Genomic DNA, 21,526 nt, shown 5'->3' with positions numbered 1-21,526 from the left:
GTCAATAAATCACAGCCCTTAAGGCCAAACACTATGCCTGATACACTAGTGATAGGTGACTCTATAGTCAGACACACTGACGTTCCACTTACCAGGCTGAACAAGGAGAGGGTAATGGTAAGCTGCTTATCGGGGGCTAGGATCCGCCATATAACACATGCACTCAGGTCACTCAAAAGCACGTACAAATATGACTCCGTCATTGTCCATGCCGGCGTGAATGACCTGAGACGTACCTCCCTGGACTACATGAAAAGAGACATAGAGGAGCTCTCTGATTATGTAGCCCAGGCTGGTATGACCCTGACCCTGAGCAGCATCTTGCCCTCACCAAGAATGATGCCACAATACAAAGACAAGATGATCAGCTTTAATAATTGGCTCAATTACTGGTGTCATTCTAGGGGGATCCAATGTCTGTCTGCTTGGGATGCCATGCTGGACAAGCCACGCTGCTTCACAAGGGACAGCTTGCACCTGTCTCCACTGGGCTTCCAGATATTGGCTAAGGCTCTTGCCACCCCCATAGTGCCTTTTTTAGCCAAGGCTCAAAAGACGAACCCACCTCCTTAGAAAACAAAAATGGAAAAAAATTAAGGGTAATGCTGCTCAACGCCAGAAGTCTAAATCTCAAGATGCAGGCTCTCGAAGCACTCCTCAGTATGGAGAACATCGATGTCTGCGCAGTAACTGAAACCTGGTTCAAGGCTCCTGAGAGCACCCCAGCGCTACCAGGCTTTACCTCGTATCATGCTTTTCGGCCCCAAAACCCGGGCCGAACCACAAAGGGAGGGGGAGTGTCCATATTCATCAAGGATACCCACACCTCCAGGTTAGTGGCAACTCATGAAGCATCGGAGACCATCCAGGTGCAACTAACCATAGGCAAAACTGCTATACAACTGGTTGCATATTACAGACCACTCTCCCAATCTCAAGAACCCCATTCAGCCTTCCTGAAGACATTGGAAGATATGAATGTCTCATCAAATATCATCATATTGGGAGACTTCAACTACCCTAACATAGACTGGGTGCACTATTCTAGCCCTAACACCCTAGCCCAAAGGTTCCTGGAATTCATAAACTCAAATGCAATGGAACAGCTAGTCACCTCTCCCACAAGGGGGGATAATATACTAGACCTGATCATCACAAACATGGGGACAAAATGCTCCACACCAGAAGTATTCCCCTCACTAGTGAGATCTGACCACAAACTAATCACCCTGGATATACATATTCCACCTCCACCCCAGCACAAAAGACTACAGTGAAAAACTTCTCAAAAGCCGACTTTACACTTCTTAAGACTGAGATGGTATCATTTAAGCCCACTGGGCCCATGGAAACCACATCCCACAATGCTGAATCCTACACAAATGCTTTCTACGGACATCTCCAAGAATGCATGGATCGTGCAATCCCAAATAAAACCAAGACCCTCTCCACCAAGGGAAAGCATCCTATCTGGTGGACTCCAGCCATAAACAAATTGTATAACAAAAGAAGGAAGCTAATGCAAGACAGAGCAAAATCCCATAAAGGGAAGGCATCTCTGATCAGCACTAGTAGAAAGCTACGTTCTCTCATAAAAACATCCAAGGCCAACTTTGAGAGAAAAATCACCAAGGACACTAAAGATAACCACAAGGCATTCTTCACTTATGTTAGAAACCTAGGCGGAAACCCTCAGATATGCTCAGAGTTAGTACACAACGACAAAAAATTTACCAAACCCACAGATATTGCCAACATTCTGGCAGACAGGTTCAGTGCAAATTTCTCCCCTCCCTCACCCCCAAAAGAAGAAATACTTATCCCAGCTGAATGTAACCTCCCTGTCATCTCAGATGTCCAGGTGAGAGCCGCCCTCAGCAAAGCAAAAAACACAGCATCAATGGGACCTGATGGTATCCCCGGCTGCGTAATACGTGAACTCCAAGAGGAGCTAAACCCGCATATAAAAATGCTATTTAACCTTAGCCTTACTACAGGATATGTACCTGAACACTGGTGTACAGCAACAGTGGTCCCACTCCACAAAGGAGGCTCCGTTACAGACCCTGGGAACTACTGCCCCATAAGCTTAACCAGCCTGGTCTGCAAAGCTATGGAAAGAATCATTATGGAACTCATAAACAATGACATTGGGGACCTACAGACACTTGATCCCACCCAGTTCGGCTTTGTAAAGGGCAGATCCTGCCTTTTGAACCTGGTTGACTTTTTTGAAACAGTCACTAGAGCCATTGATGAGGGCAAAGCAGTCCATACCACCTACCTGGACTTGGCTAAAGCCTTTGACACAATACCCCACTCAGGCATCATAGACAAGCTAAACAGCTTAAATGTAAATCCATATGTGACAAGATGGGTTGCAAAGTGGCTAAAGAACAGAACCCATAAAGTCAAAATTGCAGGAGCCATGTCAGACTCAAAGCCAGTCACAAGTGGTGTCCCACAGGGCTCTGTCCTGGGACCCCTCTTGTTCGGCATTTACTTCTCAGATGTGAAAGCAAACATGGGAGGGTTGTGGCTGACAAAGTTCGCAGGTGACTGCAAACTAGGCGCCATAGTCGATACACCAGCTGACACATACATCCTACAGAAAGGCCTCACCAAAACGGACAACTGGTGCCGGAATCATGGCCTTAAACTGAATGCCAAGAAATGTATAGTCATCCCCTTTGGGAAAAACAAAGTACCCACAAATTATCACATAGACAGTAACCCACTGAGTACAGAAAAAGTAATCAGAGATCTGGGGACCCAAGTCGATAGTGACCTCTCATTTGACACCCACGTTGCCAAAGTGGTTAGAAAGACTTTCTACCTTGCCCACCTTATCATGAAGGGGTTCACTTCCAGATCAAAGGAGGTCATTGTACCCCTATACTCCTCCCTTATCAGGCCCATGATTGAGTACAATGCCCCATTTGGTATGTACCTCACCCGACACTTACAACAGCTGGAGAGACCCCAGAAGTACCTCACCAAGAGGATCAAGGGTCTCCAACATATGTCATATGCTGCCAGGCTAAAGAAACTCCAGCTCTATTCAGTAGCATACCGCCTGCTGAGAGGTGATCTGTGCCTGACGTACAAGGCCATGTCCAACCAGGAATTGATGGACATGCTCCACCTCAAAAAATCCAAATCCATTAGAACCACGAGAGCTAAAGATTTAAACCTCAGCACAAATATGAATAGAACATGCTGGAGGGGCAGATTCATAACTCAGAGGCTTCCCACACTCTGGAACAGAATCCCAGTTCATGTTAGGCAGAGCCCCTCACTGACTCTCTTCAAGAGAAATCTTGACGAGTGGATGGGAGATCGTAGGTTTACCCCGGGGGTCATCCCTGTGTCACTACTAGACAGAGGCACAGTAAACTAATTTTAATAAGTAAGGGGGTCTTCAATGTGTCATTACTAGACAAAGGCACAGTATTCTAAATTTATTCTGTACACTTTAGTACCACTACATGGGGTGGCGAAAGCCACATCACTAGGGCTAGGCTTACAAATGCCCCAGGGCAGATAGCCTAGTACTAAACTATGAAACTATGAAACTATTCCCTATATACAATGAGGTACATTTAGAACATTGGGCCAGGTATACTAAGTTTCTAGATCTACAGTCGGCATAATGTTTCAAGGTATATAATTTCTCTGTGTCTGGATGCTTGAAAGCATTAGCATTCGCCATAAAGGCACATTGGTTGCAACTACGGCAGGCAGAAGTGCCTTGCCTATCTGATTTCACTGTGTCAGTGGTGTTTTTTTCATAACAAAGCATTCCCTTAAGGGATTTGGTATTCCTGTAGGAGTATCTAGGTTGCTCCCCTACTATTTGTCAGACTGTTTTATCCACAGTCAGTATATTCCAATGCCTTCTGATTATCTCATGTATCCTCTTATTATTGTTGGTGTTGTGAATAGTGAGCCTGTGAGTCTGTTTGCCGATATCATTTTTATGTGAGTGATATCTGCCCTGTTTAAAAAAAATGCATATGCTAATCAATGAAGTTTTTAAGTAAGTCTTATATGATAGTTGTCTTGTGTATATTCAGCTTGTTGCACATTACTTCATCACCTGTGCATATCCATACAGAAAGTGAATATGTTCCTTATTTTTAGGTTGATATACATATTTAGATATGTCCACAGGATGTCTTTGCAACACTGTTTTTAACAGCAGTTTTAACATATTGTCATACTGCCATCTAGTGTCTTCTATTTTGATTATTGCTTTTTAAAGAAATGCATATTTATATATTTTAGAGTTTTTAAATACATATTAGATATCAAATATTTTATGTTATATGTTTGTATACATTGTTTTAAAGGGACTTGTTTTAATACATCTTATAGAGATGTATATATGATAGTTAAGAGCATGTTTTTCTATTGGGGATAGATACAGCAAGATGTGAATGTTGTTTAATGTAATTATTGAGTAAGACTTTTAAGATAGCTGTTTATATATATATATATATATATATATATATATATATATATATATATATATATATATATATATCTAGCTTGCCACACATTATTTTATTACCTGCATACATAAAGCTTACACATTCATATCAAACTGAATTAGTTCCTCATGTTAGAGTTATCATACACAGTTGTCGATATGTCCGTAGAATGCTTCTGTACACTATTTCTATCTCCAGTTTAAAATTTATATATATATATTTTTTTTTTTTTTTTAAATTGCCATCTAGTGTTTTTTATCTAGATCACTGCTGTTTAAATAGATGCATATTTATATATAGTAGTGTTTTTAAATACACACTTAATGTTTTGTGTTATAAATATATAGATTGCTTTTAAAGTGAAGCAGTTCAGTATATCTCCTAGAATAGGAATCGGTATATTTGTGATAAGAAGATGCTATAAGCACCACCAGAAACCTTTTATTTTGGTAGGGTATTGCTTACATATATATTTTTTATACATTCTGTCATTGGTCAGTTGGACTAATTAACTGTTATTTAAATGGCAAGTTTGTTTTTTAATTCATTAAGTCTGAAGAAGTGTTCTGTGCAACCCAAAAGCACTCACTGTTTGAATTGGTTCTACAATTAAAGAATTTGTTCGTACCCTAGCCTATGGTGTGCCTTTGGATTTACTTCTGAGTCTTCATTTTTTATCGCTAAGGCACTTCACCCTGAAGACAGAGTTCTTTGCTGTGAACATAGGGTGTGACCACAAGTGCAGGCCCAGGCAACCAGCAGCATCTGACCCAAATATCTGAGTCATGGCAAGCCACATGTATATGATTACACAGGTTGAACACTGATGTTCAGGTGCTGCCCCACCATAGCAACAGAGATTGCATCTAATGGGAAACACCCACTAGATGTACACACTCAATGTCACACATAACACAATCATAGCATATTCCAACATGAACATATGAAAATTGGTCAAAACACAGATCATCACCTCAGGCCACAGCTGACACTGGTATGCATACATTTAGTCTGTCATATCCCTGTATGGTAAACAATAAGGGACACACATCAATGCTGCATATCCATATCTCTACCATATGATACTATGAAAAAAGAGAAATCATGCAAGACATAATGAAGACATTTTAATTACAGAAAATACATATCATAGTGCAGTGGTATTGAAAAGATATGAGCCAGCTATGTGCACTGCACTGTTGGGCAAACTCTAACACAGTCTCAAGCGACCTTGTTGACATCTCAAACCATGGTCTGCCTTGCCCTGACCAGATACAGATGCATCTTGTCCTGGCAGCTCCACAATGGACATAGATGGGGCTACTATACCATGTTGAGATGAAGGAGAATGACTGTGAGTTAAAGGCCTTGTGAATGCTGGGACCACAGCAGAAGGGCAAGCAGTTGGACTCTGTGCAGGTTTGACACAGGCAGTAATTCTCAATTGCCACTGGTGGGTCTGTGGACAAGTGACCTGCCTCTCACAGGTTGATTCTGCTGACCACAGTCATGGAATGCAAGATCCTGCTGGTAGTACTATACTGCTGCAGTACCATAGAGGCCAGGGTTTCCAAGAACCATGCCACAGGTAGCAGGCTGTCATTCTGAGTGGTCACTGCAGCCATAATCTCACTGTGTCTGTGTGTTGGTTCTTCATGATTGACATGTAGCTGGTGTGCCACACAATTTGTGACACAGGTAAATGCACAGACGTCTAAAAGATGCCATTGCTGTGACCTTTCTTTTGCCTGCAGCAGAATGTAGGCCTCCTCTGTCACTTGGCCATTTATAACATCTGCTTGCCTAAGTCCAGAGCGACACTCTGTTTCTGGTTGTTATGTGGAACTGTCAGAAGCAGTGCTCTCAGCTGTGGAGGTTAGTCAATGGTCTCACCTGACCCTGTTCAACATTCACTCTGGCAGCAACCTCTGAATGGCTAGACAAGTAGACCTCCACAAATGATTCCACATCTGCTGCAACATCACTGTCAACCTCATGGATGGACTTTCCACACAACTCAAAATGCTCTGTGCCAGGGGCCATAACACCATGCTGAGACACATTATGAACAACATTGCTGTCGCTGGATGGACTGCTGGATAATACAGATAGTTGATGTGCTACAAGATACAAAGATACAGATCACGACAGTGTGCCTACATCATATGAGGGATATCAAAGACATATGGCATAAATATCTTACTGTAATGTTACAAATACTAATGACTTCACTTGCAGTCTACTGTATGTATGTTTCACAGAATTTACATAAAATAGGTATATAATCTGTTTTCATGGCCAACATACATGACATGTGTGATGCATAACATTCATGGAAAGATAGTAATGTTGCAGTGGGATGAACTTCAACTAGTGTAGGGAAAAAAACAGCATTACTGTTCACATCATTTACCACATTAACCAGGTGAGCACAGTTAAAACATATAGAATGTCTGATACACATAGCACTCATATGTTCACTTGAGGTCATTGAGGATGATTGACCTAGGAATGGCGAGAAGGACACAGTATTAGTGGAGGTCAACTACAGGATTAATAGCAAGGATAGGTATGAAACACGCATAATAGCATACCACTGACAGACTCCTGAAGAGGTTGTAGGTTATACTGTGGATCCTGCAGTGTGAAAGTAAAGAGAAAGACAGCACAGTCACATTTAGCAATATAATACTGACAGCATCACATATAAAACACAGTAATATTGGCTGCATATACTCATGTGATGGACATTGACACTGTACACCAGATGGGCCTGTATTGACAAATATTGACATAAATGTCAGGTATGTCCGTTCCTTATTTTAAAGCTGTCTCGCTATGTTAAACCCATTTAACATAGAGAGACAGGTTTAAAAAAAAGCAACGGAGAAATCAAGATCTCCGTTGCTTTTTACACACTGTGTCGCTATGTTAAAGGAGTTTAACATAGCGAGACATCTTTAAAAAAAGCAACGGAGATCTCCGTTGCTATTTTTAAACCTGTGTCGCTATGTTAAACTCCTTTAACATAGCGAGACAGTGTTTTTAAAAAGACTTATACTAATGGAAAAAGTCCGGGCGACCGGACCTTTTTCCATTAGTATAAGTCGATTTACAATGTGCACGCTGGCCAATCAGCGTGCACGTTTTGGAATATTAATGGGGGGGGTCATGGTATAATTGCATTTCTTATAGATCTCTGTTTCTTACTAGTTAAGACAATAATCAAGCCTACAGGCAAAAAAATCATGGGGTGCCTCAACTGTCATCACTCTCATTACAATGACAGCGGTGGTTCATCAGATTTCACTGAACTCCTTTGTCATCTTAAGGACTAGATATGGTTTCCACCACAATTTCTTCTGGCTATATTTGTAGGTGTGTAACACTATTAGTTCCTAGTAAGGGTCAATTTTTGTCAATGTAATACCTGAGCCAGGTTTCAAAATATAAGACTTATGCTGATGTCAGCAGTGCCATGCATCAACCTGATAGTCTCCAGGACTCAGCAAATAAGCCCTTCAGGTCATCCAAAAAATTAAGTTGACCATGCTTGTCAGGCTTCAGAATTTGGGGAAAACTGAAAAAAAAAAGGTGCATACTATTTTGGTTGTAGACGGTTTTAATACTCATTAGATGTTCTTGAAGAAAAGGTAGTCATCTCTTTAAAATATGTTGCTTAGTATTGGTGTCATGATGATAAGATTATTTGCCCTGCAGCAAGAAACATGTACGATTTTTTTTCAGGCAGCCTCTCTGGAATTCTGAAATTTGAGATGTGCTACTTGCCAGGAAGATTAATGGGTTTACCAACATACGTTTTTACCAAAATCATAGTATAGACCCCCTGGAAAGAGTTTCTTTAAGTTTGGTTTGGTGACAAAATGACTAGACTTAATATTATATTACAGAGACCCTGTTCTGGAGTTTAAGAATTGTTGTAGGGCTGTCAGAGAAAACTGCACAGCTCATTTTCTTAGAAGGAGTTCCACACATCCATGCGAGATTTTTAGGTATCAATAGTTTTTTATTTTTTATTAGCTCTTCTTAAAGATGGATGAGTTATGTTTCTCTTTGTCATCATTTATTGTAGGCAAGAAATATCACCAAAGTATGACTCCTTGTTTTGCATTACTGGCGCTTTGTAAAGGTGAAATAATATCTATTGGCATGTGAAATAAGGATTCTTTGAAATAGATGTGTCAGTTTGTCTCTCCACTGATACCCATGATTCCTTGAGTATAAAAAGTGATTCTTTGAAACAAATGCACCCATTTGTACTTCCCATAATACCACATGGACTAAATTATACTTCTTTCTGATGATTATTTATCACTCTAATCTTTACTGTCTCTTCACTTTTGTGGAGGAATAAAAATAATATAGTAGTGTTGTTGTTTTAACAGACACTGTAATTTCCCTTGACATTGTGCAGTAGGACTTATTTTTGACAGTAACCTATACTGTCTTCTAAATGGTATTGCAACTTTTTTACTCAGGACTGCATTGAAGATGGTGAAGGTAGGGATGATCTTTGATTAAAATTGCTGCGGTTATGGATTTAATTTTATATTAAAAGTTACATGGGATTGTCCTGAATGTCACATACTTGGAAGTTTTCCATAGCTGAATTGCATGATGGTAGATTGTATTATATTGGATAACTGTAATAAACTGATCTCCTAATTCAAGTGTAACAATACACTAGTGTTGAACATATATAATGATGTGAATACAATACTTCAGAGCAACAGAGTTTGAAGTGTTGGTTTAAAAGCCATGTTATACAATCTGTACAACAGTAAAATAATGGACCATTTAACCAAAAGCTCAAGGGGAAGGAATATATATTTGTAATTTTCCCTAGTCTTGCTCTGTTTGCCAGAGTATCAAATATAATGTTGGTCTTATAGGCTGTTGACAAAACTGTGTTTCAACATTAGAGATGTAAAGCAATTTCTTAAAGATTAAAGTACTTAAACTGTCATAGCGGAGTACATTTTCAGAAAATACTTCTCCATACAAAACCAGCATTTAGGGAATGAATCAGTAACGTAGAAATTCCTCTTCAGGAGGTGGGTGAAAAGGCACCGAGACTGTCATCATGTAGAAGAAACCATTCCTAAATCCATCATTGCTGAATACAGCCATACTTGGGTTAACTACATCTGAGAACATGTACATACCTTACTTTGTGGCAGTCTTAGACTAACATTGCAGCTTTCTTCAAAAACAAACATTTCAGTACTGTGTGGCCATGTATTTAAAACCAGCTTGAGATTAATCACTTTTTCATCAGAGATATGGCTGACATTCTATCATTACTCTGTAATGCTGGTTCAGATTATTACTTTCATGTTGTCTTTCTTCCCTTCTTTCTGTCTTTTTTCAATGAACTCATTTGAAAAATTATTTTCTTTTTCCTTTTCCTTTCTCACTACACATCTCTCTTATGTTCTTCCTACCTTTCACAGCACACCAATTTAAAATACATTACTATGCTATTATCTATGCATGTCTACTAGCTGATTCCTAGGTTTGTGCCTTACAATATACTTAAAAATAACATACGATTATAATTATATCCAATCATAACCAGCTTGATAAGGGTTCAAGACATTCAACTTGACAACAATGATCAAGAGGTGAGTCTTGATATTCACATCAAGAGCACAAAACACAGAAGATTATGACCAGATCGCTGATCATAACCAGTGTATTATGTGTTTTAGACAAGGATGTCAAGAATGTCACCTCAAGATCAAAGCTTGAGAGGTGAATCTTTGCATACATATTAAGAACACGTTAACCTAAATATGATTGGAGGACCAATCACAGTTATCTGCAGTGCACAGTGCTTTATCTTCTCCATGTATTGCCAGTTACAGAAAAAGTAAAGCAGCATGTGTCCAGGCTTCGAAAGCATTTGAAAGGCAATAAAGCACTTAGCACTGTCAAACAGACAGAAGGCAGAAACAAAAGTGGATTTCTGTTGAAATGATGGTTTTAAAAGCATGTGATACTTGATCTGTTACACTTTCTAAGTGTAATAGAGCAGAGCATCTAACATCTTTTAAAGGCTGTTTTTCCTTCTGCCAATGTTGCTTGCCAACTGGCACTGCCCACTGTTAGTCCCTAACATGAGACCTGATCTTAGCAGAACTTGAATGTTTTAGCATGCTTTTGTTAAGCACCCCTAAATGCAGTAGGCATGTGCTAACAAGTATATCATTTTCCCAGTTTCAAACCATAATCACGCAGCTCCATGCACTTAAAGCTGAGCTATGATCAGAGAAACCTAATCATAATTCTTTGTAGGGCATAGAGTTTACCTATCCCCATGTACTACAACAGTTAGAAGGGGCTCAGTTTACTACAGTTTCGAAAGCTGTGACACTAACTACTGTAACACAAAGAGATGGCCACCACAGAAGATCAGCAGGAAGGGTCAAAGGTTATAAACAACTGTTAATTACTTCAACCATCCACTGTGCTATGTTGAGTGTTGATCGCTGTTCATGCTCTACCTTGAGACTAGAGTTTACCAGTAGTTAAAGTTGTTTAAAAGCTTGTTAAGTATTGTTCTTATGCATATCTTTTCCCTGACTTTTGTAGCATTAGTTAAGGTGTTTACCTCACAGACACAAAGTACAGGGTTTGATTCTCACCTATGGGAAATTGGCTAGGCTTAAAATGGCCCAGAAGCGTAGCTACCTGTGAACCTATAATAATTTCCTCCATGCATTACACAAATGTTGACATCACTGTAACTCAACTTTATTGACCCAATACTATATATTATTACTTCAGAGTTCCATTCATTTCCAAATTTTAATGGTAATTTTTCTTATCTGTACCAAATCATAATTAAATTATGCTGATGCGACCCCTAACCGGGAAAAGCCAAAAGACACAACAACAACCCACTGTTCACATTTTCTGTATAAATAGTTTTGCAGGGCTGTTGTAGGTACTGTAGTTTGTGTGGTGTTGTTACACTTGAGCTCCAAACCAGCTATTCTACATTAAGAAGGTGCTTAAGTCCATGGCAGAATTGTGCTTATCTAACCTGTCTGAGTTGGGGATTGCTGGTGGAAGGCTTATTGTGTGCTTTCCTGATTCGTAGTTAGTTTAAAATTGCTTCTCTTTGCTTGTATTTAAGCCTCACATTTGTGTGGTACTGATTGCCAAGCAGTGGTGGTCAGCAGAGCCCTTGTATAGATGCAAAAGCCTAGAAGCTCAGATTTTTCCATAAACAGCTGTCAGTGAAACCCTTCCAAGCTTTTCTGCTGCTCTAAGGGCCACTCAGTTGCACACTTGCACATTGAGCAGTGTTGCCTTATTTATGAACCTTAGCTCACACAATGTATAGGTCCCTCTTGTAGTCCCTGTGCTACCAACACAGTCCTGTCAATTAACCCATTCCCTTCTCTAATAAAACATACAGTAACAGCCTACAATCATGGACGAACAATTTCACATCATTCCCCTGGCCAGTGTGATTGACATGGGCATCCTGAGGCAATGTAGCAATTGTCTCATGTATACTGACAGCCACTTACTCGTGAAACAAAGAAATACGTTATGTGAGAACTGTAGTTACACATGAAATTGGAGACAAGACTCTCACATGAAGACAGATTGAATGCCAACCAGGTTGACAGCACACACACACACTTCCCTCACAAAAAAAGGGCATGATATATAAACCCACATATGTGGAGGTACTCACTAGTAATATACCAAAAAATCAGAGGCCTCCCAAACAAAACCACTTACACACATAACAATGCAAAAAACAACCACAACACATAATAACACACACATCAGTGTCTCAACAAATAAGTACATACAGCATAACACCACAAAACCTACTGTATTGGTCATAGGTGACTCCGTTGTGAGGCATCTGGATATTCACCTCACCAGGATGGATAAGGAGCAGGTTATGGTTAGCTGTCTGTCAAGTGCCAGGATCCATCAAGTCACACAAGTGCTCAAGTCACTCAACCACAAGTACCAGTATGACTCCATCATAATGCATATAGGGGAGAATGACTTGAGACATACCACACTGGACTATATGAAGAGAGACATGACTGAGCTCTCAGATTATGTGTCAAATGCAGGCATAAACCTAACCTTAAGCAGCATTCTATCTTCTCTAAGGATGCCACAATACAAACAAAAAAATTATTGGCTTTAACAATAGGCTTAACTTCTGGTGCTAAGTCCAAGGGAATCTAATATCTGTCAGCCTGGGAAGACATAGTTGACAGGCCATGCTGCTTTGTCAGAGATAGTCTGCACCTGTCTACTCCAGGAATTTGGGTACTGGCAAAGGCATTAGCCATCCCTATTGTGCATTTCATAGACACTGTCAAAATAACCAACCTCCCAACATAACAAAATCCTCTCTAGATAAATTCTAGTTACTTCTTTTTAATGCTAGGAGTCTAACCAAGAAACTGCACTCCCTTGAAGCACTACTGGCTTTGGAAGATACTGATGTCTTTGCAGTCTCCGAGACATGGTTCAAAGTCAGGTAAAGCACCCTGGCCATGCAGGGCTACAATGCCTTCCATACATTCAGACCACAAACTGAGCATGAAAGAACCAAAGGAGGAGGTGCATCCATCTTCAATAAGGATAAGTACACCCCAAGACTGGTCAAACAGTATGACTATCCTGAACTACTTCATGTCCAATTAACTACAGTCAAAGCCCCCTACCACATCAAAGCTAGCAAAAGGTCCTCCACCATGAAACAGGAAAAGCATGCCACATATCTGGACTTACTGGGGTCACTTGCCATACAGCCCAACACCTTACTCATGGGTGATTTTAGTCAACCTACCATCGAATGAGAAACATACATGACCACAAATGTGCTGGCTCAGAGGTTCTTGGACTTTGTCATTGCAAATGCTCTGGAACAGCTAGTTAGCACTCCCACAAGAGGCTCAAATATCCTAGACATACTACTCACTAACATGGGAGAGCATGGCAACCCCCTCCCCCCATGTGATATGCTCCCTGGTAAGATCGGACCACAGATCAGTCCTGTTCGATGTAATTATAAGAGCAGATACCCCATCAAGCTCAAAAGTCTTAAGAATTTTTCTAAGACAAAATACCTCCTACTACGTGATGGTATAAGAAGTTTCAAAGCCGCCTCAAATGTAGATAACATGGACTCCTATGCAGAGGTGTACACCAATGCCATGTATAACCACTTAAGCAGTTGTATAGACTCAGCTTTACCTGACTGAATTAAAACCAGGTCTTTCTGAAAACACAAGCCACACTGGTGGACCCCTAGTATAAACAGGATGTACAACAAGAGAAATAAACTAATGTACAATAATCTTATAAGTAAAGGCATCACACCTAGCTCTAAGGATGTTATAATTCCATTATACTCAGCCCTAATCACACCAATAATTGAGTATAATGCTCCCTTTTGCATATACTGTACCTCACCAGACAACTACAACAATTGGAGAGACCAGAGAAGTTCCTCACAAAGAAATTACAGGGTACACAAAACATGGTAAGACTGAAAGCCCTGTCACTGTATTCTGTCTCCTACAGGTTGCTAAGGGATGACCTGTGCCTGGCTTACAGGGCAGTCTCTGACCTGGCCCTGATTGAAATGGTACACATTCGTAATTCAAACTGCAGGAGGGTCACTCACTACAGGGATCATAACCTAACCTCTGACATGAACAGATCATGCTGGAGAGATAGATACATCTCCCAGAGACTGCCACTTCTCTGGAACAAACTTACAATTCACGTGAAACTGAGCCCCTCCCTAATTCTCTTCAAACACAACCAAGATCAATGGCTGAGTGACTGCAAATTCACTCCTGGGGTGGTGCCCCTGTCTGTCCTGGACAGAGGAAGTTGGTATTAGTTAACATAGACCATTACCTCTGTGAACTTCACTCACCTAACCACCGACAACTTGGGCATCTCAGAATAAATATGGATAGGCTTGTAAGTGCTCTAGGGTCGTTAGCCTAGTTACCTCCTGTGAACCTATGAACCTATTTACAACACACACACACACACACACACACACACACACACACACACACACACACACACACACAAACACACAGCTATGTCTTTAAAATAAATGTAATTAAACGTTTTGAGTGGTAAGATGCAATTTTTATATAGCTTACCTGCTACATCTGTTGTAGTTGTGTTGTTTCCTGCCAAGGAGACAAAAATCATTATCAGTTATTTATTTATTTATTTTCAGTTTGATAACCAGGGAGGTCCACTGGGTTCAAAGAGCCCGTTTTCAGTGGAGGCCTCGGGAGAAAAGCTCCATAATACATACAAGTAAATCAAACATATAATAATTTAAAACAAATGTAGAATTATATACTGAGAAATAGCAAATTACAATTGAAAAAAAAAATTAATACTCTTCATGACACATATGTAGTTGATTAGAGAGTCATTTGCACAGCATAAAGTTGAATTGAGGCAGTGGAATAAACTGACAAAATATTAAAAACTATGATATTGTAAATCTTCTGTTAGTTGCAAAGACTGAATATTTGAAAGATAGAAGTCTAGGTTTAGTAGAATGTGGGAGAAATAAAAGAGGAAAGTGCAGTGTGTACCAAGTATACATTCAAGGTTCTGGTGAGAGGAGAGAGGGGACGTTGAGTAGTAGAGAGGGAGGTGGTTGTTCAGTAGAAAAAGAATCTGCTGTAAGTAGAGAGAGGCAGTTGTTTAGTAGCAAAAGTGGAGTCCACACGTGTCCGAGATGATTAGTGTAGCTAGTTAGCAGTATCTCTTAGCATGAACTTAGTATGTAGGTAGAAAGGAAAGAGAACATTTCCAGATAGAGAGACAGAGTAGAGTTACAAAACTATGTACAGTATTTACATTATATACAGTCAAGGTTTTGATGTTATAGTATGTTAGATTGAGAAAGGGGAAGCTGTAGAGGGAAAAACAGCAAGGTGTAGAGGTACATGTGGAAGTACATGTATAGGGTCATTAGCAGAATAGGGACATTAGCAGGATTAAGTAGGTAGGGTGCAATTACATTTCCAATTATGGGAGAGGTAGGAATGGAGCTGGGATTTGAAGTGTTCAAAGTTTTTAGAGATTCGTAGCGAGGATGGTAGAGAGTTCCATTTTTTTGGCTAAGGAAAAGGATAGGAGAAACTGGCCAGCAGGACGTTTTGGTTTGTATACAGAAAGTAGATTTTGTTGGGCAGATCTCAGGGGTCTGTAAGGTGTGTAATATGGTAAGATATTTGCTAGAGCAGGGCATGCAGTAGGTTTAAAGATTAATTTGTGGGCTGTAGTGAGTTGGAGGTAGTCGAGATAGCTGGGAAGCTCTAGCCAGTTAAGCATTTGGAGAGAGGAACAATGATGGAAGGAGTGGTTAGAGTTAGTAGTGAATTTAGAGATTTTGTTGTAACAGATTTCTAGCTTTGCAGAGATGGTGGAAGAGAGGTTTGTTAGTAGTGGAGCACCATACAGTAGTGATGGCAGTTTGTAGGTAGTGGCAAGAGTTTGCCTAGTAGAAGGGGAGAGAAAGTGAGAGTTTCTGTATAACATACCAAGTTTCTGATGAGTTTTCTTAATATTTGGTTGGACGTGTATCGAACTTCAGGTGTTCATCAATGGTAACCCCAAGAAGTTTAGCAAAAGGAACAACTTCTATAGTGGAGTTGGTATGGCTGATGATATTGAAGGATTGTTTGCTGAGAGAGATGGCTTTTGAGGGGGAGAAAATAAGGATTTTTGATTTATTGGCATTAAGGGAGAGATGGTTTTAAAGCATCCAGTTCTCTGTAGCTGTAAAGGCCAATTGGGTTTTTACCTGAAGCTTGGGAAGGCTATGAGCAGAGCAGACTAAAGTGGAGTCGTCTGCATATTGCACTATTTGAGTGTTTGGAATTGCAGTGTGAAAACTATTGATGAATATATTAAAGAGCATTAGTCTGAGTATAGACCCCTGGGGGGACCCTGGTTAGGGTAGGAAGGAAGGTTGAGGTACCAGTTTGCCATTTCACAGTCTGGGATCTATCAGAGAGATAACTATTGAACCATGTAAGGGATTTGTGGGAGAGGTTGAGGTTAGAAAGGTGATTCAGAAGACTGGTATGAGACACAGTGTCAAATGCTTTGAAAAGATTGAGAAGGACAGTGGAGACAATATTTCCAGAGTCCTGGGCATGGTTGACTATGTCTAAGAAAGAGAGGAGAGCAGTTATTGTACTGTGGCCAGGATGAAGCCATGCTGTGTAGGGGTGAGGAGATGATTATTGATGAGCTAGGGCATGAGTTGCTGGTGGATGCATTTTTCAAGGATTTTTGAAATCGGGTAAAGAATGGCTACTGGTCAGAAGTTAGAGATGCTATTATTTTTGCCCCCTTTGTGAAGGGGTAAGATAAAGGCAGCACACCATAATTTGGGGACATAAGATTCCTGGATAGACCTATTGATGAGAATGCTGATGGGGATGGCAATACCATCTGCTGCGAGCTTGAGAAAGAGTGAGGGAATATTGTCAGGGGCATTGGAGCATGGCTTTAGTTTCAAAAGAAGCCTTTTGATGTAGGAGATTGAGAAGGGTTTTAGATGAAAAGGAGGGGAAGGATTAGGAGTGGAGAGTTGGGAAGAGGAAGGGGAAGTGGGATTGGGAGGAGGGGAGGAGATGTGGTTGGAGAAGGTCTTGGTAAGTTCAGCTATAGAGTTTGTAAAGAAGGAGTTAAAAAGAGTGGCAATTTCTGTGTCAGTTTTGTTGATATCAGGACAGGGATTGGATTTGGTACTGGGGTGTAAAAGAGAGTTAATGGAGTTCCAGAATTGTTTAGGATTTTTAGTGTGGGTAGACTGTAGTTTGGTGTAGTAAGATTTTTTATCATTTGTAACATGCTTTTTGGTTAAATTGTGGAGTTGCCTATATTTAAGGAGGGTAGCAGGGTGCTTATTTTTGTTGTAAAGTTTCCAGGTTTTGTCCCTTTGTAGCATAAGTGTTCTGGTGTCCTTTGTTAGCCAAGGGGAGGAGTTGGGTTTTATTCATTTTGTTCTAGGTGGATCTTGGGTGTTTAAGATGCCTAGGAAGGTAGTATTGAATAAGTCTAAGGCCTTATCTAGTAGAAAGGTTTTTAGGTTGTCCCAATTTGTTAGTTTAAGGGTTTCAGAGAATATAGAAGGGTTAAAGTTAGTAAGGTTACGAGTGTGAGTGTACTGGTGTTGGTGAGGGGAGTGCTGAGTAGCTCAGCAAATGAAGGCTGGGAGATGGTCACTCATAGTGTCTGGTAGTATACCAGAGTGGGAGATCTTATTTGGGTGGGAGGCTAAGATCCAGTCCAGAGTGGATCCTGGGGGGTTGTTTCTGTTAGGTCTGGCGATGTTGTTTATTAGCTGCGTGAAATTAAATAGATTGATAGATAGGGAGGGGTTATTGTTACTGATTCTATTCCAGTCGATGTTCACATCACCTAATATGTATGTCTCTAGTTTAATGTTAGTTGTGGCCCATAAGAGTATGTTTTCTAGAGTGGTAGTATTATCTCCAGGGGGGATATAGATGGCTATAACACAAATGCTTTTATAGTTATTCATTTTGAGAATTCCTATGACTAGTTCAGCTTTGTTGAACTGAGGACTGGGTTCATAGGTTCATAGGTTCATAGGTTTGTACTAGGCTATCAGCCCTAGGGCCTATACAAGCCTAGCCATAACAATTCCCTGGCTATTTCTTCCCACATTATTTACTTTCCTGGACCCCTGTCTAGCAGGGTGACTGACGTGATCCCTGGGGTGAATTTCCTTTCTCCCATCCAATCGTCAAGGTTCCTCTTGAAGAGGTCCAAAGAGGCACTCTGCTTGACATGTATGGGCAATCTATTCCAGAGTCTGGGGAGTCTCTGGGTCAGGAACCTATCCCTCCAGCATGTTTTGTTTATTGTGATGACAAGGTTTAGATCCCTGGAGCATGTATCTCTGAGGGATTGGGATTTCTTTAAGTGTAGCATGTCCAACAGCTCTGGGTTTGACATGGCCTTGTATGTTAAGCAGAGATCACCTCTGAGTAGTTGATATGCGACAGAGTATAGCTGGAGTTTTTTAAGGCGGTCAGTGTAGGGCATCTGCTTTAGGTCTGTGATTCTTTTAGTGAGGTATTTCTGAGGCCTTTCCAGTTGTTGCAGATGTCTTGAGGGGTACATACCAAATGGGGCGTTGTATTCTATAATGGGTCTAATGAGGGATGGGTACAGTGGGACAATGACCTCCTTTTTTCTGGATGAAAATCCCTTCGTGATGAGGTGTGCCACATAGAAGGATTTCCTGACTGTTGTGGTGATGTGGTTATCGAAGGTGAGACCACTGTCCACCTGTGTCCCTAAGTCTCTTATCACACTTTCTGTGTTTAGTGTACTGCCACCTATATGGTAATTCATGGATACATGTTTTTCCCAAAGGGATAACAATACATTTCTTGGCATTGAGCTTGAGCCCATGGCTCTGGCACCAAGCATCTGTTTCTGTAAGGCCCTTTTGTAGAGTATCCACATCATTTGGGGATTCAATAATGGCTCCCAGTTTGCAGTCATCTCCAAACTTTGTTAGCCAGAGTCCCTTAGTGTTGACCTGCACTTCAGAGAAGTAGATGCCAAACAAGAGCGGCCCCAGGACTGAACCCTGAGGTACTCCACTTGTCACTTGTCTGGAGCTGGATTTGGAGTCGGCTACTTTTACAGTGTGGGTTCTATCAGTAAGCCATTTAGCAACCCATTGGGTGACATAGGGATTAATGCCCAACTTAGTAAGTTTATCTATGATTCCAGAGTGGGGGATGTTGTCAAAGGCCTTGGCAAGGTCTAGATAGGCTGTGTGGACCACCTTACCCTTGTCCATGGCTCTGGAGACTGATTCAAAGAAGTCAATCAGGTTCAGGAGACAAGATCGGCCCTTCACAAACCCAAACTGGGTGGGGTCCAGTGTTTGAAGGTTGCCAATGTCTTTGTTTTAAGTTCCATGATAATACGCTCCATGGCCTTGTAGATAAGGCTTGTCAGACTGATGGGACGGTAGTTTCCGAGATCCAAGGTGTATCCCCCCTTGTGGATTGGGATAACTGTACCTCTGCACCACTCAGTGGGCACAAAACCTGAGGTGAGGCTATGATTAAACATGACACTTAGGTGAGGTGCCAGTTCATATTGTAATTCATGTAGTACACAGCCCGGGATGTCATCTGGTCTCATGGATGCTGTATTCTTGGCTTTCGAGAGTGCGTTTTGTACCTGTGTGGCCGTTATTACTGGAATTCGGCAATCTTCCGGTATTGAGATGGGCCATTTAGGGGGTGAGAGGGGGTGAAGTTGGCACTGAATCGATCTGCCAGGATATTGGCAATATCCTTCGGATAAGTATATTTAATGCCATTCTGTTTTAGCTCAGAGCAGATCTGAGCATTGCCATTTAGATTCTTGACATAGTTATAGAATGCTTTGTGGTTGTCTTTGGAATCTTTGGCAATTTTATTTTCGTAACTAGCTTTGGAGGATTTTATGAGGCATCTCAGTTTTTTACTGAGGCTAGTAAGGGAATTTTTTGCATCCTGGGATTTTCCTCTTTTCTGCAAAAGTTTCTTCCTTTTGTTGTAAAGTTTGTTTATGGCAGGGAACCACCAGATTGGCTTCCTTTTTTTGGATGAGAGCATTTTGGTTCTATTTGGGATGGCACAATTCATGCATGAGTGGATGTGCTCGTACAGTGCCTTAGTGTAGGATTCAGCAGTTGAACTTTCAGTTCCCGTCTGCATGGGTGTCATGACGTTTGTCACTTCTGACTTGAGTAAGATGAAGTTGGCTTTGGAGAAGTTTTTTATGGTGGTTTCTTTACTGGGGGGCGGGGGTGGGATGTGGATGTTAAGGGTGATTAGCTTATGGTCAGACCTGACTAATGAAGGGGTGACCATAGGTATGGAGCATTGATTTCCCATGTTGGTAATGACCAGGTCTAGGATATTGGAACCCCTGGTGGGACTATGGATTAGTTGATCCAGGGCATTGGAATTTATGAATTCCAAGAACCGTTGCGCAAAGGTGTTGGGACATGAGTAGTATTCCCAGTTAATGGCAGGGTAGTTAAAATCACCCAGTATTAGGGTGTTTGGTTCTATCTTAATATTTTCCAGTATGTTTAGAAAGGTGTAGTGAGAATCTTGGGGTATGGTGGGGGATCTGTAGCAAGCTACAATTTGGATTGCAGTCCTACCTAGTGTTACTTGCACTTAGAGAATTTCAGACACATTGTGTTGGCCAACTAGCCTGGTGGTGTGAATATCCTTGGTGAATATTGACACTCCTCCACCTTTAGTGTTTCGGTCCTGGTTTGGTGGCTGAAAAGTGTGGTAAGAGTTGTAGCCTGGTATTGCAGGGGTGCTCTCTGGAGCCTTGAACCAGGTCTCATTTACTGCACAGATATCGATGTTCTCCATTTTTAGGAACATGGGATTCTGGTAGGGACAGAGGTTCAGTAGGCTATTATAGATTAAGGCTACTCCTCCTCCTTTTTTGTTTTGGCGGTCGCATCTGAGTGCTTGAAAGCCAGGGAGTACAATCTCAGAGTCAGTAATGTGAGGTTTTAGCCATGTCTCTGAAACTGCTGCTATATCTGGTAGAGTATGATTAAGCCAAGCATGGAAGAGTGCTATTTTGTTTTTTATACTCTGGGTGTTAATGGTAATGAATTTGAGGTATTTGTGGTTGGTACTATTTGAAGAGATAGGGGGAGTGAGATTGTTGCTGGACTTGGGTCCAGGGTTGGGGTGAATGTCTCCTGCTAGAGCAAGCCAGTTAGAGAAAAAATAAAGCAGGACCTTTGGTTTGCAACTAGTATTTAGTAGGACAGACAATTTATCTTTGGTTGTAGGAGGTTTAAATGAAATGGTTAGAAGCAACAGAACTGATTTCATCAGAAAAAAGTACCAGCAACTGCAGGTATAACAAATGGGCAAGAAGGTAAGTTTAACTAT

At 40.9% G+C, this 21,526-nt stretch overlaps 1 protein-coding gene across 4 annotated transcripts in view; it reads right to left on the bottom strand.

Moving 5' to 3' along the window:
• The window catches only part of LOC122800837 (venom phosphodiesterase CdcPDE-like), a 358,459-nt gene that overhangs the window by 123,802 nt on the left and 213,131 nt on the right, over window positions 1-21,526 (bottom strand). For all 4 annotated transcript variants that reach the window (XM_044070144.1, XM_044070141.1, XM_044070142.1 and 1 more), the window contains exon 3: window positions 14,687-14,716. Coding sequence is in view for 3 of the 4 variants with exons in the window: in XM_044070141.1 (XP_043926076.1) it covers window positions 14,687-14,716 (30 nt within the window). In the remaining variant the exon portion in view is untranslated. The remainder of the gene's footprint in view (window positions 1-14,686; window positions 14,717-21,526) is intronic.

The sequence above is a fragment of the Protopterus annectens genome, chromosome 4.part1 (genome assembly GCF_019279795.1).
Source record: "Protopterus annectens isolate FY-2018-M chromosome 4.part1, PAN1.0, whole genome shotgun sequence".
NCBI classification, from domain to species: Eukaryota; Metazoa; Chordata; order Ceratodontiformes; family Protopteridae; genus Protopterus; species Protopterus annectens.
Note: the sequence above shows the minus strand (reverse complement) of the source record. Positions and strands in the feature narration are given on the sequence as shown.